Raw genomic sequence first — 13274 nt, forward strand, 5'->3', positions numbered from 1 at the left:
CCCAACCTGTCCAAGTCACCCTGCATTCCCATAGCATCCTCCTCACAGTTCACACTGCCATCCAGCTTTGTGTCACCTGCAAATTTGCTAATTCAAGATTCAAGAAGGAAAAACCTGGTCTGGCAATTTGGCTACAACTGAAGCATCGAAATGAAGGCATATAACTGAGGGCATACTGATGTAGGATTTCTTCCTACACATTAGTGCATTTGACCCTATAATGCGATTTGTTCTGACACATGAAGACTTGTGGCAAAAATCAACAATTGTAAGGTAGACACAAAATGCTGGGAGTAACTCAGCAGGACAGGCAGCATCTCTGGAGTCTGAAGAAGGGTCTCGACCCAAAACGTCACCCATTCCTTCTCACCAGAGATGCTGCCTGTCCCGCTGAGTTACTCAGCATTTTGTGTCTACCTTTGATTTAAACCAGCATCTGCAGTTCTTTCCTATCAACTATTGTAACATAGTCATATAGAATCATACCCAGGAGACAGATTATCAGTCTCTCCCATCACCATCCTGGGCACAGTCTGATCAAAGACAAAACTGATTCACTAAGTAGATAGTAGTTGGAAAGGAGTGGCCCCAAAAGGTATCAAAATTTACTTTGAGAACCCCCAGTAATGTGGCAATGACATTTCTTGCTATCTACGGCACCTAATGCTACAGCTGATTTTAAACACCAAGGACAAATAACAAATACACAGAACGTAGCCTGTGCGTGTCCGTTTCCAACTGTGGTGTCGTGAAACCATCACTGACAGGTTCAGTTTGTGACGTAATTAAAGTACCAACAAATGCAAAAAACCTTGGCTTGAAATCTAAACACAACCTACCAGCCACAGATCCATCTGTGTTTGACATGTTGTTTAGCCACCTTGTGTGGACCAAGTTCTATGACCATACTGAGTAAAGTCATCAGTGTAATGCTGTCACATAGTAAGTAGATAGATTAAACACAGGACAAGCAGCTCAAAACAACTTAACACATCTGTGTGGTGTTATGACACAGCAATAAAATTGTATTGCTCAATGCTATGTCTCAGCATATCCCTCATTCTTCCTTCATTATCAATGCAGATGGCCAACCTTGCTTCAACCTTGCATACCAGAAGCTCCTGAATATGATTGACAACCTGCTGCAGCTAAAATACATATTTAAATTGAACCAAACACACCAATGATCAATAGTTTGGACCAAAACTCACCAGTTCTGCCACATTCATCTGTGACGATAGTAGGCAAATAAATGTCCTCATCATTACTAATGGCACAACACCGACTATCAGCACGAAAGCTTCAGCTGAAATGTTATTGACCATCTTTTGCCAGGTGGTGAGTGTTTTGATATTCCATTGCTTCCTCCTGATAGAACCACTCTGGTTCCAAGTGTGACGTGGCAAAGCCATCACTGGCAGATTCAGTCTGTAACATGTCATGAAAGTACCAACAAATGTAAAAACCTTGGCCTGAAATCTGAATATAAATGATTCAGATCAAGTATTTGACCAGTTGTTCTCACTGCAAGAGATATCAATGGTCAAGGCCAACTCTGTCATCCCAACAACTTCCCAGTTTTAAAGTTTTGGGCTCCAACAATGTTCCCAAAGCATTTTTGATACAGACATCATAAGACACCTACTAAATAAAGTGTGTTAACAAAATTGTAAATCCAACACAGCCAATTGACATCCTTATTTACATAGTTTCAAACATCAATGGAGTGATGGAATGAATGGCTTCAGTGTTATTAACTTGGCATTGACAATGTTGAATTTGAGTTCCAGCTGGACCACAGCGCTCCATACTTTATCACTGTTCAGTTTAAAAATAGACAAAAGAGCTAATATCAAGAGATGAGGAGTGAGTGGCTGTCCTCTGCATTCAAGTTTGACAGCATTGTGTTCAAGTAAAACAAAAGATATTACAGGTGTAGGAACACCCTTTTGTGCCAACTATTTTGTCCAGTGCAAATAAATGATTTTGGCTGTTGAAGGGCAATCATTTCAGCTCCAGGATTTCACTCCAAGAGTTCTTCAGGGTAGCATCACAGCTTTACAACTGCTTCATCAACGACTTGCTTTCCATTCTGTTGTTAGCAGTGGTTGGCTTGTTGTTGAGCGGTTCCATGAACAATTTCTCATATAACAAGGTAATCCATGTTAGCATGCAGCAAGACATGCATAACCTAGTCTTGGACAGAAAAATGGCAAGTAATGTTCACACCATACAAGTGCTAACGAATGACCATCTCTAACAGAACTAATCCAGCTTTGCTTGACATTCAGTGATGTAATGCCCCTGTCCCACTTAGGAAACCTGAACTGAAACCTCTGGAGACTTTGCGCCCCACCCAAGGTTTCCGTGCGGTTCCCGGAGGTTGCAGATGGTTGCCGGAGGTTGCAGGTGGTGGAAGCAGGTAGGAAGACTGACAAAAACCTCCGGGAACCGCCGGGAACTGCATGGAAACCTTGGGTGGGGTGCAAATTCTCCAGAGGTTTCCGTTCAGGTTTCCTAAGTGGGACAGGGGCATTACTGTTACTGAATCTTGCAGCATAAATATATGAGAAGCTTATAGGTGATGTGAAACTCAGTGAGACCTGCCACATAGATGCAAGAACAGGACACAGACTTGACAGGTAGCTCTTCCTCTGACTTCCCAAAGCTTCTCCATTACCTGGACATTACATATGATGTAACATTCCACACTTGTCCAGGTGTATGCAGGTGCAAAAGCACTCAAGAAACTTGACACTACTATATATAAATGTCTGCTTCTTTCACCACTGGCATACTTCAAAAGTAGTGCAATTTATTAGCAGGATATACAGAAGCAGCTTGTGATTTTTACTTTGCAAGCACCTCCTATCCCATGACCCCGACAGCAGCTCCACACCAAATTTGCCGGCAACTCTCAAACTATTTCCTCTTGTAACATCACTATTCCTCTCCAATCACTCCACACTGAGAGCTTCACCGTATGGACTACAGGAGTCAAGGAAAAATGCTAACCATGCAATCAAGGCAAACAGGGCAATGGACAAAAACAGTGCCTACCTCCTATCATTAACTCCTGAATGACTACATAAACATACATAAATAGCAACAACCAGGTTAATTATTTATGCAGACTAGATCCATTTATTATTTAAATTTCATGTTCCACCAATATAGAATTTTTACATTATTTTTGCAGTTTGAAAGATAAATGTCGAAGTGTACTATCCAATACATGTAAAGATAATCACATTTTGTTTGATTTCATTCGTACACATTTGAGATGAACATACATGTCATAAAAATTCACAACAAACAATGGGAACACTGAAAGTATCTTTATTCCATTGAAGATTATTTCAAAAAGAATCACTGATACAAAAACCATCCATCTCTCTAGATTTTATACATAATTTTTTCCTGGTCTGGAGCATAATTCAGAGTCCTTTGATCTACAATCAGTTGAGTGGTTTCAGGATTTACACTGTAGCCTGGAGCTACATTATACAAGAAAACTGCAGACCTTTGCTATTGACAGTGATTGCTATAGAGATTAGTCAGTCATTGCTACAACCTGACAGCTCTGCATGTGTTTTCTTATTGATGCGGATAGTGCCTTATACTGGCATTCATACTGTGCACATATTTTCCCCTAAATATAAACTCTGTCTTCTTGATGGGCAGCATAATGTTCAGATTGCAAGTGCAACAACTGAACTGTGAGAAAATATATAAATGTATAACAATATATATGTTTAAATGTTTAACTTATTCAGATGTTTGCCAAAGAGCGATAGCAATGTAAGACCATAACACAGTAGCTTGAGCAAATATAATAGGATGGATTTATGCGTTCATTATATATTATGCTGTAATCACCTAGTATGAATAATAATATGTTCTAATTTATAAAAGGCATATCAGGAAGCCGTGCATACATTCTCTTAGCATTGTGAATTCAAAACTTTTAGGTTTTCATTTGGATATTTGATGTATTGCAAAACATTATCTGGTAGACATTTTTATTAATCTGTTTTTTGGCTTGCATTAAACACTTTTGGTTTTCATGAAAATATTAATTTGGCTTGCAAGAGAAGCGTGTCATTAGTTGAATTATGAGTCAGATATGGCATAGGGTTTTAGTTTTAAATCTGGATCCAATTAATTCTCCACAACTGTAGAACAGCTGGTGGCATTTAGAGTCTAAACAGTGCTTATTCTCCTGTGTGTGCATCATTAGAATCAGGTACAGTAATCATCCATCGCTGCAAGTAGTTGGCAGTTGAACCACAGATGAAGAAATCTTTGCTTTAAATAAAAAGGTCTTCAGTGCTACATCCTTGGACCGATAACCTACCACTTAAAGAGAGGTCTCCAGTCAAAGCAAATTTTCTTTACGTTAAAACAAATATAATTTATAAAATTGATGTCACTCATGTAGTCCTGGTAAATTGAATATGCTGCACAATCTCTAGTCATTCCCTGCGCCTCCAGTGGATTGCTACAAATATAACTTGTCCATTTCACAATCCAAGGGAGCTAACTATATGTTTCCTAATAGAAGCAGGTAGATTAAAGTCTTTGGTCACTGTTCTATTTAAGCTGCAAGCTTTCCCATTCATGATGCAGTACTACCCTGTGGGAGATTTTCTGTAATCTCCAGAGTAACAGCATGGAGTGCTGTATTATTACACGTATATTAGGTATCAGGCATATTAGACCTATGTTGCATTCTGATGTGACAACATTTTCTAATGCTTAACACAGGGAAAACATCAATAGCTGAAAAAAATGTTTCTAATGCCTACCAAGAACGGGTTCACTTTTCGCAAAGCATGAAGTTGGAGGAACATGATGTATTGATCACAATTTGCCACTTGTTAATTGTTAATCCTAAAATAAATGCTAAAATGCTTCTCATTTTGATTGTTTCAATTTTTCTAAGAGGTAGTAGTTATTGAATTAGTAATCCGCTCAACCAGAAAAATAACCAGAGGCCTAAGTTAAAATCCCTCTACAACAGCTGAGGAATTCAAAAACAGTTACACCTGGAGGGCAAATCTCAGCCTCCTCAGGTTCCAAATATCACAAGCTAAAAAGGAAAACTGCCCTGGTATGATCTGTTCAAACTTGCAGCACAAATCTGCCAATAGGTGTGGTACACAATACCGGACATATTGACTTTATTAAGCCTCTGAAAGGATTCTGGATGTCCATGAGGATTCTCTTGAACTTCTACAGATATGCTATAGACTGTGTTTTGATGGAATGCATCTCAGCCAGGTATGGCAACTGCTCTGTTCTTGACTGCCTGAATCTGCAAAGAATAATAAACGGTGCGCAGCCCATCACAGGCTCATCACTTTCTTCCATCCAGTCCATCTTCCTGGTACGTTGCATTAGGAAGACTGGAAGTACTTTGACGATGCCTTCCAACCCTGGCCATTCCCGTTTCCCTCTTTTACCTTTTATGGGTAGATAGAGGAGCTTCAAAGCCCAGTCAACCAAACATCAGAACAGCTTCTTTCCCGTGGCTATCACGCCCCTGAACCTATAACCTGTTTCACACCTGCTTCCAGGAGTTACTGCCACTCTTATTTCTCTAAATTCTATGACATCCAGTTATTCTATTACAGGTCCACCACCGATTTTCCAGCACCCTTGGTTCCAGAGACTGTCTGGATTATCCATTATGCCAGACCAACAGCTTCAGGGGGTGGTGAGATACCTGCCCGCGAAGTCAGCTATGGGAATGGATCTGCCGGCTCTGGCCGGGCCGTAGTTCCCGATCCCTGGCCGCAGACAGCAAATTCGACCGGCCGATTAGCTGCGGAAGTTGGCTATGAGAACTAATCTGCCGGCTTTGGCCGGGTTGGAGTTCCAGAGATACAGCCGCAGGCAGCATATTTAACCTGGTCACATGGTAATATGAATGAAAAGGAAAAGCCATCGTTGGTTAGCGTCATACTTGGAACAAAAGAAAATGGTAGCCTCTGTAGGCAGTCACTCATGTTTGTACCAACATGTTACTGGAGATGATTTCAAGGCTTATTCCTACGACCAACAATATTCAGTTATTTTCTCCATTATAGCTTTGGAAGTCAGGATGTTCAGTGCTGATTGCACAGTATTTCAGCTTTAGCTGCAACTAGCAAAAAACCATATTCAGTCTTGGCCAATAAATGATGTATGCTTTATACCAGAAACATGTCATTTCCAACAAATCTAACCACATCAACAAATCTATTAACATCAGTATCTTAACCAACACCATTAACCAGAAATACAACAGCACCAGGCATAAATGTTCTGACTGCAAATGCATGTAAGAGGCTGGGTACTCTATAATCAATGACTTACCTGTTTATTTCCCAAAGCTTTTCCATGTCCCATAGGGAATGTGATGAATATTTTCTATTTGCCTAATAAAGTGCAGCAACATCAAACTTCATGGATCATGAATCCATCCAGGAAAAAGTAGGCCACTTGATTGGCATCTCATCCACCATTTTAACCAGTCAATAAATGCACCATCAGTACAATATGTTCCTAGTGCATAAAATCCAAAAAATGAATTGCCCGGACTTCATCTACAGCAAGCACCTGGGGCTGGGCAATGAATGCTGGCCTTGCCAATGATACCCACGTATCATGAATGGATTAAAGTGTTAGATGATAACTTCATTCAATTTGCTTATTTTAACATTTTGTTTTATGTTTTATATTCGAGTATAATGATAAATGGAATGAAGTGCAGATTGACTTTTGTTACTATGGCGCAAATAAGACAGGTGTTTTAACACAATACATTTGTCTGTACTCAGCAATTACTGCCATAATGTTAAAATTGCAAATTTATACATTTGTAGTTAAATTGCCAAATCAAATTAGGTTTGCAGAGAACATAATGTAAATGTTTGCAAGCAGCTGATCACATTTATATCTAACTGTCTTTGATATGTTTTTTATCAGATGCAGAAAAGGATGAGAGTTCTATAGACAGCCCACTACCCAGCAGCCCCCAAACACAAGTCATCCAGCATAGTTCCATCAGCACTTCAAATGGCATCAGTTCAACAGCAATGGCAGAGGCCGTTGCTACTTCGGTCCTTACCCAGATGGCTGACCAAAGTTCGGAGATGAACCTACCCGTCCAGTCCCATGTTGCAATTGCTCCTTCATCTCAGTCTCAGCCTTCAGGAAGTTGATTGGATAATACGTGCACTACTGACATCCATGGACATTGTCTCAACAGTGACTGTAAAATGAGAATTTGGGAACTGGGAAAAATGTTCTGAAACATTTCAAAAACAAAACCTATACTTCAAGTTTACTAAGGTTTACTTGATTTTATTAGTTGTATTTCGGAAGCAGCTACAGCAGTACCTGTATAAACAAACACTTAACTTCAACCTTGAAAACAAACATACAGACATTATTCTCTGGTCTAAAAATGCATTTGGTATTTTTGTTTTCTACAACTAAAAGATAATTTAAGTCTTTTTATTTCTGACTTTATGGCTGTGGAATAGGCAGTGAAAGAATTGGTGAGCTTTAAAATGACTTTAAAAGGTCATTATCCTGAGTGTGAAAGAACTGTAATTTTTTATTCATAATCTCGCACCATGTAGACTCACTCGTTCTGTACTACTGCTTTCATAAGTCCAGAAACTGCCTCCAAACTGTTTTAGGTGGACTTAACATTGGAACAAGTTAAATTTCCAGTATATCTTTGCAAACAGATGTTTTTACCACAAAATAAAATTCTCACTTAGTCTGACAAAGCTTATTACCATATAAATGAATAATCGCCATCTTATAAATTCTTATACCTGAGCAAGTACTTAAAGAGATTTTGTTTGCAGAACTAGTAGCAAATGTATTCTCTGCCTTTTCTAATTTGCACATTGTGAGGGAATGATGTTGGTGATTTTGTTTTATGTCACTATGAAAAAGTTGTAGCCAGTGGTTTTAGTAAATGTTTTTTTAACATTTTGCCTGAAAAACTCAACAACTGTGTTGGGTATCATGTTAATGACGATGATACAGATATCAGTGGTCTATAATTTAGACCAATAGTTCTGTGAATGTTGCCTTTAAATGTCATAATGACTTTTGGTGGAATCCTATTTAAAATGATTATGTATACAAAATAATGAATATTGATGATTAACATTCCTTGTGCAATTTGATTGTTACTGATGAAACTGATTGTATATTACCTTTCTTCTCATCAAAACCTCTGTGAAATAGTTGATTTTAAATGTGCCATGAATACTGTAGTGACTTCTTGGTCATACTTGGGGAAGGAGTTTGAAACGGGAGAAGCAAAAAAAGAAATGACGAGAATCTGATACCGTGACATTGACAACACAGATATAAAGGAATTAAAAAGTGATAAAATAATGTATTCAGACATAGAAACATCACGGGTTCAATGTTGTCTCCATATATGCGAATTATGGTGCGACAAGGAGTCATGGGTGGCAAAATCAATAGGATTTGGGATGTAACTCCTCCAGTGCATCCTTATTCTTCTAGTTTATAGTTGTGTACCTTTCCAGGTTAGAAAGTAGGACCTGAGGCAGGTTGATAGAATTGCTTGGAACCTTAAAGGGAAATTTCTCAACATATCGTGATAGACTAATACTGTGTGATGGATTACAGTTACACTATTTTACAGAATCCATGTCATAAACTTACTTGTTTTACAGAATGTAACTGTAGACAGAACTTGTGTCTTTATCTTCCTGGTTGCAAGCTTCCATTTCTACATAGGTAGCTTGAGGTGTACGCTTCCTCTTTGTGCAATTTGCATGAGTAAGTTCTCTGAGAGAATAAATAATTTATCTACAAAGAACATGTCAATAAACTTTTTAAGTGCATAACAAGAATAACATTTTTATTTCAAAATGCCATTTATATTTTTAAGTGGTTGAATATATTGGGAGTATGTCATTTCGTGCTGCCATCTATCAAAAACTATTTCTAGAGCACAATATAACCTTCCATCCTTTGTAATTCAAACTTCATCACATTATTACAAATTAATGCTGGAAAATATTTCAGTATTTGAAACTACATGGACCCTTTACATGAATTTTAAGTGTTACTAGACCAGGTGAGGACCCGTTGGGCCCCGTTCCCCAATGCAATATTCCATCGCTCACCCATAGCCCCCAACTGCGCACGTGCGGCTGAGGAATTTCCGCTGTGACATGAGTCACAGCAACCCTCCCCCAACTGCACCTTGCCATACCTCTTCCTACCCCTATCCTCCGTTCCCCCTCATCCCCAGCACTCCCTCCCCTCCTCTTCACCCTCCCTCTTCTTTCCCCTCTCCTCCTCACCCCCACTCCCTCCATAACCCCCCTCCTCTCCCTCGATCTCCCGGCTCCCCAACTCCACACCTCCCCCCATCCCACTCTCCCTCCTCACCTCCCCCACTGCCCTCCTCTCTGTCTATCCCCCACTCCCTACCTCCCCCTCCTCTCCCTCTATCCCCCCTCCTCCCCCCCACTCTCCCTGCTCACCTCCCCCACTTTCCTCTCCCTCTCCCCTCCTTACCCCCTACTCTCCCTCTATCCCCCTGCTCCCCCACCCCCACCTCCTCACCTCCCCCCTATCCCAAACCCCACAATGAAAATCGCGATGTTTTTTTTAAAATGAAACCTCCCCCCTATCCCACCCCACCCCACCCACACACACAATGAAAATCACAACTTTTTTTAAAAGGGAGCGTTTTTTTTGCTATTTTATGTAAATGGAAACATCCCCCCTATCCCACCCTCTCACAATGAAAATCGCCTATTTTTTTCTAATGAAAACCCCCCTATCCCACCCCCACGATGAAAATCGCTGTCTTTTTTAAAGGGTTTTGTTTCCGTGATTTTTTATGTAAATGGCAACCTCCCCCCCCCATCACAACCCCCCCCCCCCCCCCCCCCCCCCCCACCCCACAATGAAAATCACTTTTTTTTAATGTTTTTTTTTAATTTAAATGTAATTCAGGATCCCATTGTAAGGTGGAATGCTGCTGACGGGCAGGGCAAATGTTTTAAATGGTTTTTGTAAAGTTTAAAATGTCAATAACTTGTAAAATATGCCACCAATCTGAATAAAACTTGTTTAATTGACATCACAGGACAGTGGTGAGTAAGGTGGGCCAAAAATTGTTGCGCTATAGTGTACCATTTTTGTGCAAATAAAGGTACAAACCGGCACACAAGATGGGAGTTTTCGTTAAATATATATATTTACTTAATTTATACTAGAGCAAGTGAATGAATGAATGAATAAGTTTATTGACCAAGTATTCACATACAAGGAATTTGCCTTGGTGCTCTGCCCACAAGTGACAATGTTTCATACAGTGACAGTTAAAAATGATACATTAAACATTAATAATAAAACATTATTGATTAAGCATGTGAATTAAATGAAATACCAGAGCAAAAGGAGGGTACAGATTTTTGGTTATTGAGCAGAGCTACTACTCTCGTGGAAAAAAGCTGTTTTTATGTCTGTGGTAGCTTTGACAGTCCGGAGTCGCCTGGCCTAGGCCTTCTCCATGGCCGTTCTGGCCTGGGCCTTCTCCATGGCCAGAGTGAGCATCACTGGCAATTGGAGGAGCAGCACCTCACATTTCGCTTGGGCAGTTTATTCCCCAGCGGCATGAACATTGATTTCTCCAATTTCCGGTAGCCCTTATTGTCTCCTCCCGTTCTCAGCCCTCTGGCTCCTCCTCTTCCTTTCTTCTTCCCACCCCCCCGCCCCACATCTGAAGAAGGGTTTTGACCTGAAACGTTGCCTATTTCCTTCGCTCCATAGATGCTGCCGCACCCGCTGAGTTTCCCCAGCACTTTTGTCTACCTTCGATTTTCCAGCATCTGTAGTTCCTTCTTAAACATCAATGCAGACTAGTTGCTTTAACTGTTGATTGCAGATTACTTTGGTCGAATGCCACTCCAATGCCAAGAACAGAACTATGTAAAGCAAATTTATTAAAGTCCTTTAAAACATGAGTCTATTCTGAAACTATATTCATGCTGTTTAACATAAATCTCTTTAGTCAACCACATTTTTCTCCACCATGTCTCTTAGCTTGTTGACAATCTTATATAAATTATTAGACTGTGGGACCCGTTGGAACCCGTCACACAGGAGGCTTGGTCCCCCAACGCAATATTCCACCACTCACCCATAGCCCCCAATTGCACAGGCCCAGCTCATTTCCTCTCATCCCTCGCACTCTTTCACCCTCCCTTTTCTTTCTCCTCTCCTCCCCAATCTCTCCCTCACCTCTCTCTCTCTCTCTCTCTCCTTTTCTCTACCCTCAGTCACTCCCTCCCTCCCCCCATAACTCCTCTTCCCCCCCCCTACACCGCTCCTATCTATCCCCCAGCTCCCCCACTCCTCACCTGCTACTATCCCCCCCCACTATCCCTGCTCACCTCTTCCACTGCCCTCCTCTCCGTCTATTCCCCACTCCCTACCTCCCCCACTCCCCCCTCCTCTCTACTCCTCTCTATCCCCCACTTCTTTCTCCTCACCTCCTCCCTCTTCTTTCCCTCTCGTCCTACCCTCCCCAAATCCCTCCCTCACCTCTCCTTTTCCCTACCCTCTTTCACTCCCTCCTCTCCCTTCCCTACTCCCCTCCTCTATCCCATCTCCTCCCCCACACTCCCTCCTCACCTCGCCAGGATCTCGAGGTTGCCGCTCCTCTCCCTTCTTGTGAGCCGCGGAGGAGCACCAGCCGTTGGTGCCCTTGCCTTGGATCCTCGGCTCGGCCCCGAAGCACTAGTAGCTACGGCCGCGCGTCGGCGTGTGGGGTGGGGGCGTGATGAGGGGAGGGAGGGGGGTGGGGGGAGAGCTCGGAGAAAAGATGGGGGAAGAGCCATGGGGGAGAGGGGGATATCACGGGGAAGGGGGGCAGGAGCCAGCGAGGAGGACCAGAGGGGAAGGGGCTGGAGCTGTGGGGCGTTGTGATGGCAGTGCGTTTGGAACTCACAGCCGGCGCTGGACGCTGTCCGTCAGGATCAGACACTCCACTTTCCGTTTGTCGACATCCCCGACTCCACTCCGCACCACGCCGGGCCGCTTCTGTCCCTCCGAAAATTGTGTCCGGCTGGAGACCTCCACCGGCCATCCTCAGCTCCAGTAAAGACGCAACGGCACAGGAAAGGGCGGACCGTCCCCAGGAGTGACAGGAGAAGATACCAATCCGCGCGGCGCTGACTGGCAGGAGAGGAGATCGATCTGCGCAGCTCAGTTTTTATGATTTTTAAACCTTGCTAACATTTACAATACATTACCAATCGGAACAAAACTTGTTGCACTCGCGGCACAGGAGAACAGTGAGTGTGCTGGTGAAAATCGTAGAGCTACCGCATATTGTTTTTGCGCAAATAGAAAAACCGCCCAAACCGGAATAGCACAAGATCAGGGTTTTAGTTAAGGATAGAAAATGGCAGAGTATCATCAGCAATTGCTTTGATTTCCATGTTCACTGTTCTGCAAGGCTATCCCCATGGATCTGGTGTTAACCTTCTCCTCTTAGTCATCACACGCACAACTTCCACTTTGGTAATAATTTCCAATTCCACCTCTTCTCTCTCTCAATCCTTCACTGTCTGTAACCAGATGCATTGTCAAGGCAGATAACAACAATCAAAATGGAAGTGACTGTTTTCAAACATAACCTTGTCATCTAGCCTTGTTAAGGGGTTTAGTCTAACAATTGGATGCTCAGAATCTAAGCATCCTACTTAAAAATAATTCAAGGAATAAATTGAGGGACTAGCTATTTCTGATCCCTGAACATCACCACCCCTCCCTATCTGGCACCAAACCACCAATATCAGCATATGTAACTCTGATTCGAGCCTTTGTTAATTTCTTATGGATCAGATGTCATTTTTGTTTGATTAAACAATTGTAATATTCTTTGGAATGTTTTCAATGTCAAAACTTATATAAATGCTTTGGTTACCTCAATTCTCGATCATTCTAATGTTTTTTGGTTTACTGTTTGCACCAAAGTGTCGACAACTTCTTCCAAAGCTCTGCTATCAATATTATAAGAAATAAGAATCTCATTCATTAATCATCCCTTTAAATGTTCACATTAAAGTATGTCCTTCTTCTGTAGACAGCATCTATCTCAATACTTGCTGCACCATAAAGAGCCCTCAAATACATTGAGCAATAGGAGGGGTCACTAGGGGGAAGTAGCAAATTGTTCTCAGGATTTGTTTCATGCCGAAAAAAAGCAA

The 13274-nt window shown here is 41.7% G+C and overlaps 1 protein-coding gene across 4 annotated transcripts in view; it reads left to right on the forward strand.

The window, feature by feature from the left end:
* Positions 1-8014, forward strand: part of atf2 (activating transcription factor 2) — a 129392-nt gene extending 121378 nt beyond the window's left edge. For all 4 annotated transcript variants that reach the window (XM_055637930.1, XM_055637933.1, XM_055637931.1 and 1 more), the window contains one exon: positions 6973-8014. In XM_055637930.1, the coding sequence (XP_055493905.1) occupies positions 6973-7208 (236 nt within the window). In that variant the 3' untranslated portion in view covers positions 7209-8014. The remainder of the gene's footprint in view (positions 1-6972) is intronic.
* Positions 8015-13274: the final 5260 nt, after the last annotated feature.

The sequence above is a fragment of the Leucoraja erinacea genome, chromosome 7 (genome assembly GCF_028641065.1).
Source record: "Leucoraja erinacea ecotype New England chromosome 7, Leri_hhj_1, whole genome shotgun sequence".
Classification (NCBI taxonomy): Eukaryota; Metazoa; Chordata; class Chondrichthyes; order Rajiformes; family Rajidae; genus Leucoraja; species Leucoraja erinaceus.